This window comes from Epinephelus fuscoguttatus, linkage group LG4, assembly GCF_011397635.1.
Source record: "Epinephelus fuscoguttatus linkage group LG4, E.fuscoguttatus.final_Chr_v1".
Classification (NCBI taxonomy): Eukaryota; Metazoa; Chordata; class Actinopteri; order Perciformes; family Serranidae; genus Epinephelus; species Epinephelus fuscoguttatus.
In genome coordinates, this window is record NC_064755.1 from 23997677 (window position 1) to 24008240 (window position 10564).

The 10564-nt window shown below is 42.6% G+C and overlaps 1 protein-coding gene across 1 annotated transcript; it reads left to right on the forward strand.

Annotated features, from left to right (window-relative positions):
• Positions 1-129: 129 nt before the first annotated feature.
• Positions 130-9318, forward strand: synm (synemin, intermediate filament protein). The gene is made up of 4 exons (XM_049574295.1): positions 130-1079; positions 3309-3433; positions 5788-5867; positions 6287-9318. Exons 1-4 carry the CDS (start codon positions 282-284, stop codon positions 8353-8355), a joined length of 3072 nt encoding a protein of 1023 aa, XP_049430252.1. The 5' UTR covers positions 130-281; the 3' UTR covers positions 8356-9318.
• Positions 9319-10564: the final 1246 nt, after the last annotated feature.

The window sequence follows — 10564 nt, forward strand, 5'->3', positions numbered from 1 at the left end:
ACATCCTTGGTTATCACATTGAAGTGAGATGTATTATATTTCAGACAGCACTAAAACGCAGCATCACATCTGCCAGGGACGCGGACGCGTTCGGGGCGATCCTGAGGCAGGACCCGCCCTCCTCTTCTTCCTCCTCCTCCTCCTCCTCCTGCACTTGTCAAAGGGTACTGATCGCAAATTACATCACAGTCGTGTCCACAGACGCGCACGCAAATGACACTGGGACAACCTGTCTCCTAAAGTTTTTCTCTAAAACTCACTTTTTCTAATCTGATGCCACGATGTTGCCTTTCAAGAGAACTTTTGACAGCGAGAAGCAGCAGCTGCAGGAGCTCAACAGCAGACTTGCCCAGTATCTTTCCAGGACGAAGCAGCTGGAGCAGGAAAATGCGCATCTCATCTCTCAAATCAACAAACTCAGACAGACGAAGAAGGTGGACTGGGAGCCCAAGTATCTAGGTGAGATGCGGGAGCTGAGGAGAATGGTGGGGCAGCTGTCGTTTGAAAAGTCCCAGGCTGAGATGGAGAGGGAGAAGCTATGGCGGGAGTTGCAGATGGTCCAGTCTATGTGCAGCGAGCAGACCGAGGTGTGCAGGGACATCAGTGGCGAGCTGAAAGGCTACGAAAAGGAGCTCCACCACGCTCACAAGACCAACGATGAACTCCAGCAGCGTTTATTCCAGCTGGAGAACGAGTATAAATGTATGGTCGATGCGCACATGCAAGAAAAGGACCATCTCCTGCGTCAGGTGGAGTCCCGGGTGGTGCCCATCATTACGCAAACTTATCGCGGGCCTCCGGTGGCCACCATGGAAGAGGTGCAAGAGTACGCCCGAGGTCTGTCCGAGGGATGGATTGAGACATTTGAAATGTACCAAGTGAAGGTGGAGGAGATGGAGCTGTCGATTAAAGCGGACCAGGCGAGGCTGGGTGATCTGCAGAGGGAGAAGATGATGTATGCCTCGGAGTTGGACAGATTACGCACAGAGGCGGAAAAACAAGGTCAGATTCAGTTCCAACTTGAAGAGGAACTGATGCGCATGCAGGAGAAATTCCGGGTGGACTTCAGTGACTATCAGGTGAGCAAAAGTCCAAGAGTAGGACAGCTCAGATTGATATGTCAGAGAAAGTGAAATGAAATCATGCATTATTCATTCCTACAAATTCATACTGTAATAATGATGTAATCTTCAAAATAAACACACAGAATAATCTCGCCTTCATCACACCGAGCCACACGAGAGGGGGAGGCTGCTCCCTCTTGTCCCTGCCACACCCACTGTCCTTAAAGGCACTGATGCAGCTGCAGCTGTCAGAGGCTGCTACACATGATCAAACTGCTTCTAATACATATTTTTTATATCATCAAAATCTAGGCTGCAATCTCTAACCATCATAGCAATGATGATTCTGGCTCCACCCTGTCCTAAAAGCACACACATGCAGTAGACTGGCTCTGACATTAATGCAACTCTCCCCACATGATAACATGACCATTAAGTGGAGCCTGACAAGTGTGTGTTCTCTTCACTGTCAAAGCACGGGATCTTGCGTGCAACATTTGACCTCAGTGTAAAAGGATTGAATAGCTCGAGTATTCTGCCTCCCCAGTGCTTGATAGCTGCTAGATTACACCAGCCACTTAAACCAATTAGCTGTCAGACCGACAAATCCTTATTAACCTCCTAAAGATGGAGTCCTAAGCAGGTCAGTCAATTACAAATGACTACACTGGGTATACACTGGCTGTACGGATGTCTTCAGTGTTGGAACATAAACACATTTATCACTGTTACAGTAAACCCACATGTTTAAATTATGATTTGAGCATGACATCTGTTAGAGCAGTGGTTCCCAACTGGTGGGTCGCGGTCCAAAAGTGGATCACAGGTCCATTCTGAATGGACCACAAGTGACTCATGAATGTGTCAAGTTTCTAAAAAACACACTTTATTTTTATGTACAGTGCATTTGCAGCATGAAGCTTTTATTTTAAAGTGGCATTTCTTGCTGTAGAGTGAGTGACTAATGGACAGCTACTTGACAGAGACAGCAAACCAGCTCGACAACATGGCCAAATGCAAGTATGACGCTAAATATATTAAACTGCACAGACCTTGAAGTAATGACTAAGGAGAAATCTGGCCCCCGTCGCTGGACCAGTTGGGAACCACTGTGTTGGAGGATGTCAAATATTATTGGCTCATGCAATCACCTGATCAAGTGGTCCATATGATCAGTGCAGTCTGTGGGATCAGAGATGCACAATTAACTGAGGTATTATTAAAATCATAATATGGCGATTTTCACATCGCAGGAGATATAATTTTTTGGTACAGGTAAAATTAGCCACAATATTCCATTATAACTGAAGCACTGTGATGCTACAGAGATGCCCCGGCCTACAATTTATTTTCCAGACTTAAGGAAACATCCTTGTTTGGCACAGATCCCAGCAAAAAAAATCACATAATCATGATTTTTATATCTTTTTCAGTGAAAATTAAATGCAAAAATTACATTTCCCTATAGAATTGCAACTCATATCCAATACCTGTCAAAATAATCCCAATATGACTTTTTTTGCACAAGTGAGATAACACTTGATTTTGACAAGAAGCCAGTTTGCCATCTTTCTGCATTAGAGCTCAATACAATAAGGGGTGGAGTCGTGACAGCAGAAGAACAGATTTCCACAGTCAACATCACTGAAGGCTGCAGCAGCCATTATTTCAGAAGTGAGGGGGACGAATTGTTCTGGAGCAAAGCGATTTTTTTGAATGATTTATCATAGTATCCTCGCCCATTCAGTTGCACTTCTCCAACTGCTATCAAATACTACGTAACTCGACTTACGTGGTTTGATATTAAGAAGGACTGCAGGCTTTCCTGCCTCTTGCTGGCTTGTTTGAGGGGCAACACTCACTCAGAGGGGCAACAGAGGTAGCATACCTTGCCCGCCACTCATGGTGCATCCAGTAAAACTTGGAAGAACAAGCTCTGACTTGTTAAGATAAATTGAACAGCTGTCCAACTCGATTTACAGTACGGAAAAGTGCGGGGGACATAGGGGACAGATACAGCAGCTGCGGGGGACATGTAACCCATGGACCCCACGTCCACTATGCCCCTGGGCTGAAGTAAAATAAAATATGGTCACACAGTGATGGTTAATGGTTAACAAGTGAGCAGAATTATTATATTTTATCTTAAATTACAGGGACATAAAAATGTAATACCCAATGGACAGACCACAGACTTATAATGTTAAACTATGTGGATGTGAAACCTTTTTTTTCCTCCTCTAGATGATTATTGAGCAGCTGGAGCAGGAGAGGAATGTGATGGCTGACGCTATTGCAGAAAAGATGCGAGAGCATCAGCACCTTCTCCAGGTGAAGATGGATCTGGGCATGGAGGTGGCTGCCTACAGGTGATGAGCTTATTTCTTTTGTCTTAGCACAACAGATTTTTTTCTCATAGTAGGAAAAGCACAGGTGTTTACTAATCACATTGATGATGGTTGCTACGTTCAAGTGTCCCAGTGAGGCATGACAGTGCGACAGGATCGTGAAACTGAAGCAGCTACATGGTTTTCAGCTCCTTTTTCATTTTATTATTTGCACCTGTGCTTTTCTTACTGTGACTTGTCAAAATGTCTTCAGTGGAAAAAAACAGTGTAGAGTTACTGTATGTTACCGAGCAGAGTTTGGTGCCAGGAAAAAACTTTTCAACACTTTTTGTCAAAGTGATTTAAAGCTGTAGTAGGTAACTTTTACAGAAAAAAAACAACAACTTTGTTATACATGGTGAAACTGTCATTATATATTAACACAGCACTAAATTAGATGGATAATTGTAAAAAAAATATATATATATACATATATATATATATATATATATATATATATATATATATATATATATATATATATATATATATATATATATGTTCCTCTGCCTACCCTATTGTCTCATAGCGCCTCTAATGGTTTTACCACACATGGACAAAAACAACCAATCAGAGCAGAGGAGTCTCTAACACAGCTGTCTATTATGCCAATCACTGCTTGTGAACTGTGGTCAAACGAGGGAATGCTGGTGAAATGCGAATCAAGATTCCGTTATTGCATTGCATATTTCTCATCCAGGATGTTTTCAGAAACACATTTCAGTGCACTGTTTACCTGTAAAATGAGAATGTCAAGCCATCCAAAACCTACAGCCAGTAGACTCAGAAATGTCTGGCTTTTTTTTTTTTTTTTTTTGTAATTCAAATTATTTATTTATCCATTCAGTCAAATCTGAACAAACTACAACTAATCACGTCATCATTACAGTTCAACAGACAAAAAAGCCTGCCTATGACCTCTTAAAGCTTTCAACTTCATTGCTGACCCTAGCTAACATGTGTTTGTATGACACAATTTGTAACATGGATTCTTTCCAAAATCTGGAAGTAATGTACTCTTCCAGAATTTGAGGATCATTTGAGCAGCTGTGACGACTCCTACATTTATCACAACAAGGTCATACTTTGATACATTCGGCAATTCTGTTTAGTCCCCCATAAGGCATAACCTTGGAGATTTAGGTACCGTCATACCATAGTAGGACTTTTTTGTGTGGAAGAAGAAAGTTGGCTCTCTTCAGTGATGTTTTCAAGCTTTGAGGAAGAGATTACTGGTCAAACCAGACTCCCACTGCTTTAAGTTACTCTTAGCTTAATTTGTGATCTCACTTAACCCAAAAGAAATCAGCTGCTTGCCTCCTGCTGGTATTGGCATTAAGTCATCTGAGCCTCACTTAGATAAACAGAGTACTACACGTACTGCACATGCATTTTTAACAGTTGTTTAAACCTTCTCTGTGGTTTATTTTTAGTTTTTATGATCAAGACAAATTATATCTGGCATTTCATATCCTGTAGCAGTAGGCATGTCTAGTCTTCATGCTCCCAACATAGCCAGATCACACATGGTCACGTACTAAGACTATTTTTACTGAAAGGCAAAGTTATTTATGAAGCAGTTCTTGAAACATACTGTATTTTAAAGATTAAAGATACAATATCCAGATTTGTTTCTAACATCATAACCTCTTACCTCATATCACAGGGCATCTTTACAGCTGTTGAAGTTTTTGAGTGATATTAAAATTTTATTGGTATAAGCTAATTCCCAGGAACTTCTTTAGAAGACTGTCTGCTCCTGTGTGTCTCTATAAAGCTGATTCTCCGCCAGTACATCTGGTTTGTTTTGAATTTTTGGAATAGATAAAATGTTTTCTGGCAGACGTGGCAGCAGCATGTGTTTTTGTGTGTGTCACGAGTCAGCTTTTACTTTGGGATTCATAGGGACGTGTGGACAGCCCCGCATTGTAACTGTTATTTTTAGGTCAGTCTTTCGGAAGGCACTCTCCAGAGAGGTTGTTCCTTTTTTAAGGCACTTTGGTTTGCTCTTTCATGTTTGTTGAATCATGGCCAAGGAAAGGTGAGCTACTGGAGCTAATTATTACAAGGTCTTTATTACATGACAGTGGCTTGTTATGTTTTTGATGATTAGCACCCTATATGGCCAGGTCCTGGGTTCACTCCGTCTTGTAAGCCTGTTGCGTTTAGTTTGAGAGGATTGAGATGGCAGAGCTGAATGATGTACACCGGCTTGTGAGGTATTTGCTTTGAACCTTTTTTCCATATATGGTAAAAAAATAATTATGTTGAATTAGAAGGATAACCAGTGATTAATAATAACTTATTTACCCTTGTCCTGTGTTTTGTTTGTTCAGGGCTCTCCTGGAAGGCGAGAGAGTGAATATCCAAGATGCTCATAGGAGGGGGACTCAGCATCAGAGAGAAAGAATAATAGGTACTGTATTTGGATTTATTTGTTGTTACATGTTGATCACTAGAGTGCAGTGTACTGTAACATTAACTGTATGCTTATTTGCCCTCTTGCTCAGAGTTAGATGAGAAGATTGGTACTGCTCTCTATCTGTCTGTCTATCTGTCAAAAATGACAATTTGTGGTTTTACAGGAGGTTTTGTGCAAGTGTATTTCTTGTCTGGTATATACTGTGAAACTGGTATACCGCTGCAATCCTACTGGCAACCTCAAATTGATGACAAGACTGAAAAATTCACTGCTTCCAGCCAAATTATATTTTCTAGAGTGGTATTGATTTTTTGTCTCTTGCCAAGAAAACGAATTAGTGCTTTTCCCAAAATGTTGAACTATTCCTTTAAGTGTCTTCCTAAGTATTCATGCTAACTAATTCTCTGCATCAGATATCAAGATGCCTGCACAGCGCCACACTCCAAGAGCTTCCACCTTAACCACCAGACAACATACGGATATCAGGTACACGCCGCCGACTTCAAACCTGAGAAGATCCCCTGTGCCTCCCTCTGGGTCCATAAGCCCCTCCAGGGTCATCCCCATTTCAGTTGCAGGCAGAGCTCGGCATCAGAGTCCTGCATCCAGAAGGGACATGATCTCATTCACCAAAGCTCGAGCTGCTGCCTCTGCCCCTGCCCCAGCCCCTGCCCCTGCCCCTGCTACCGCCGCCGCCGCCAAAGATAAACAAACAGGCCAGCGTGAATACCAAATGAAACCACATGCGCAGAAAACAGCAGCAGAGGAGAAAACTGTGGAAATCAAACAGGTCTCTCGCGTCGAGAACAAAGCCAGTCCCATCAAGTCCACCACTACTGAGACAAGTTCAGTGAGAGTCGTGTCACCGCCAATGATGAGCCTGAGCACGAAAACTGAAACAGAAAGCAAGAAGCAAGTGTCAGATGAAAAAGAAAAAGATTATGATTATGGAGGCAAGTTCAAAGATAAAGGGGAAACAGAGTCTATGACGGGCCCAAGTGAGAAAAAGATACTAGACTCTGTGTCTGTAGAGGAGATCATTGAGAAAGTGATAAAACCAGCAGGTTTGGAAGCTGAGGGTAGCTCCTCGGGAGATCCACCGGTAAGGTATCATGTGGAGACAACTGAGCAGGAGGATGGAACGATGAAGACAAGGATTGTGTTAGAGTCCAAAGTGGAGGAAGAGCTGGATGTTTCTGAGGACTCTGCGCTGGATGAGCTACTGAACCAAGGGGTTAAGAAGGCGTCACTGGAAGATATCAAGGACACAGCAACAGGAAGCATGATCAAGAACCTGCTAAGTGGCCTGCAGGCAAATGAGAACTTGGAAAATAAGTCTGTCAATGTAGAAATCATCCAGGAACAGGTGGAGTCTTACAGTGATGAGGAGATTGAAGTTGAGCAGAAGTCCAGATCTAGTTTCTATGAGCCCTCCACGACATATTTCCAAATCGAGGAGCTAGAAAACGTCCCTCATGACACTCACGTTCAGAGGAGTGATGGTGATGCCATGAAAACCTCCATGACAGACACAGATAGTTACAAGGGTGGATCTGTGCAAGTTCAAGAGGTGTCTAGAGAGAGTGAATCTCCCTATTTCTCCCATGAGCAAGAGCCTGACGAGTATTTTGTCTCCACCCCAGATGGTAATCTCTCTGAAGCCGAGGAGGGTGTTGGCATCACCTCATATGGCCATTATGGTATCGTAGATGATCTGTCAGATGAGCGGTATTATCAAGATGAAAGCCCTCTCCCGAAAGGAGTGATCGTAGAGGAAAGTGATGAATACAAGTTCATGTCAGGTGATCACTCATTTATCAAGGAGAGCTTCCCGGAGTGCATCATTGAAGAAGAGGTTCGCGTCTCTCCTGTAGTGCAGGAGTCGGTGCTTGAGTTCCTGAGAGAGGACTCTTTGGAGCCGAAGGAGCAGCTGAAGGGGGCTCTAGAGAAGCTACAAAGCTCAGTGTCGGGTCCGCTGAAGGAGGAGTTGGCTTTCCTCACAAAAGTGAGCAGAGAAAGCCCAGAGAATGTGGCTGTCAACGTCAAAAAAGTGCAACAGTCAAGCGACAACGGCACCATGACTATAGTTGCAGAGCTGAACGTCTCTCAAACCCTGGAAGACTCTGGGCTGCTGGAGGCAGGAGGTGATATATCTGAAGAGCAGATCATGGCAGCTCTTAAATCTTCTAACCTGGGGAAAGCCTTCCAGGGTGGGGCAGGAGGGGGATACAGTGTCAGGGTCTCCAAAGAAGAGGATGTGGGGTATGGTGAAGAGTTCCAAGGCTTTACTGATGAAGGAGAGTCTGCGTCTGAAATTACTGAGAAACACATAACACTGAGGCCATCAGAAAAGTCCTTTACCTTTCAGATGGGCGCACAGGGCGGCCACGCTGAGGCGACCTCACCGCAAAAGACCCCGATGATGATTTCAGAAGAGGAGAGAGTTGCAACAATATACCTTGAAAGCCCGACAGATGATTAGGAAAGAATTTGGTTAGAAATATTTTCAAACTGAGTACTTGCCAATGTAACTTGTTGAAGTGCACATTACAGAGGTTTTCCTGATGCAGCACTCCACACACACAAGGCGTTAATGCTGGTTGCAGACACTGTAATAATGCTTTAAGCTCTGCAAAACATTTTACATCTAACTGATTTTGCTGCGCTCTTTTACTGTACCTTAGACTGTGCCACCTAAAACTCAGTGTACCTAACGTTCGGTTACACTGATCTGATGAGCGCATATGTTTAATGGTATTAACTGTGGCAATGCTACTATTACAAATACTGAGTGCTAACTAATATTTGCTAGTTCGCGGTAGGATTGTAACATCTCCGTATAGTGGCAACTTTCCATGCTGGTCGATACTAATGGAGTGCTGCGCTGGTATGTGTTAACATTTTTACAGCTTGCAGTTCATCTTTAAGGAGATCTGTTTACTCTCTCTAGATTTCTCTATTTTTGTACTAACCTGTGCTGTACATCTTAAACAGCCCTTTCTGTAGTTTACAACACCCCATCAAACCAGCCATCACATCATGTGTCTGCCATGGTGTTGAATCTTTGGCAAGCCAACATATGCCAGTTGGAGTTATGAGGTGCTGTGAGCTATTTGCAGATTTGGGCTTTCATTTTTCTTTTGACTTGGGCACTGCTGCCAAATGGAATTGTTTTAGTATATACTGCATCCTGGAACATGGTAGCTTATTTGAAGCAGTAGTCAGAATATAGTGTACAGAGTATAGTGAAGCTTGTAGCTGAGGACAGTACAGCGGAAGTGGGGAAAAGGTGGTGATTTGTCTTAAGAAACGTAGCAAGTTTTGAATGCTAATATCAGAGAGTAGTGCAGGTAAATGTGGCACTTAAAAGTGGTTGTTAGGTAACTTACAAAGTTGGTTATTTTCAGATTTTTTTTTTAAAATTTACTCACAATTATAAAATCCAATAGTGGTTCCCAACTGGTGGGTCGTGGTCCAACAGTGGGTTGCCGGCTCATTCTGAATGGACCTTTTATTTTGAAGTGCTGTTTCCTGCTGTAGAGTAAGTGACTAACAGATAGCTACTTGACAGAAACAGCAAACTAGTTCAACGACATAGCCAAACGCAAGAATGTACCAAATGTATTAAACTGTGTGGACCTTGAACTAATGACTAAGGACAAATCTTAACCCTGAGGATGGACCAGTTGGGAACCACTCATCTAACACATAGAAAAAAATAATTGCCCCATATATGACCAAAGCAAGATTAGATGATCAGTGTTATCATAGTGAAATGTGTTTGTAAAATGTGTATCTTTACATGGTGTGTGTCCATACCATACGTTTCAAATTTCCCAACAGCGACCATTTTGATCTGAACATGTGATTTGGGAAACACCAAAAAAGGTTGTCAATTTGAAAAGCAAATAGTGAGATGAAAGAATGAAGAATGAAAAGAGGTAGTGGAAAACTAAAGGTATACTATGCAGGAATTGCTGCCTACTGTTTGTAAGCAGTATCACCAACGAAACTGCTGAAAGCTATACTGCGTTTTTTGCCCTGTGTGCGCAATTTCCACAGCTTTGTCTTGGATGCATGCTGCTTGTGTTCTGGCACCTGGTCACTACCTTTTTGTAATGTCACGACCTCATCGCACGCTGTGCCGAGAAATATCCCAATACATGTTCCAATACAGAGAGAGCAGAGTCTCTGTATATAAATACACCGCCACACACTTCTAGTGGGTCATAAGTAATGACCAAGAGGGATTACTTCTGTATGAGTCTATACACTGTTTTTAAGAAAATTCCTGCACAGTATACCTTTAATGAATTAAAAGGATTCAGTGATGGTGTTGTTAAAGGAAATATAGTCACATGTGTTTTTGATGTACAGTGAGTCTTTTTTGGACGCCATTTTGCTTGTAGACGTTTGTTGTTATCACAGTGTTGGCTTGAAGGATTCACCTTTGCTCACACATACGAGTGTGTCCATGACCGTGACTATTTTTGGATCATCAGCTTAGTGGCATTGACTGACTGTTCATTATGGTTTGTTGTGTTGTGTGTACTAGTTGCAGAGGCAGAAACGGTCCACTGTGATTTCAGTCTGGCTACGTGCCTTTCACATTTTGTGTAACTGGCTGGAAAATGTATACTTTGTTACTATTGGGTAATGTCCTCACAGATTGGCTTGTTAGCACTAACTTG

What these genes read in the sequence shown, in the direction of transcription:
- synm (XM_049574295.1), top strand. Translation starts at nt 282, where the DNA reads ATGTTGCCTTTCAAGAGAACTTTTGACAGCGAGAAGCAGCAGCTGCAG. An exon ending in TGGACTTCAGTGACTATCAG is followed by an intron (nt 1,080 to 3,308) that starts GTGAGCAAAAGT and finishes TTCCTCCTCTAG; the next exon opens with ATGATTATTGAGCAGCTGGA. An exon ending in ATGGAGGTGGCTGCCTACAG is followed by an intron (nt 3,434 to 5,787) that starts GTGATGAGCTTA and finishes TTGTTTGTTCAG; the next exon opens with GGCTCTCCTGGAAGGCGAGA.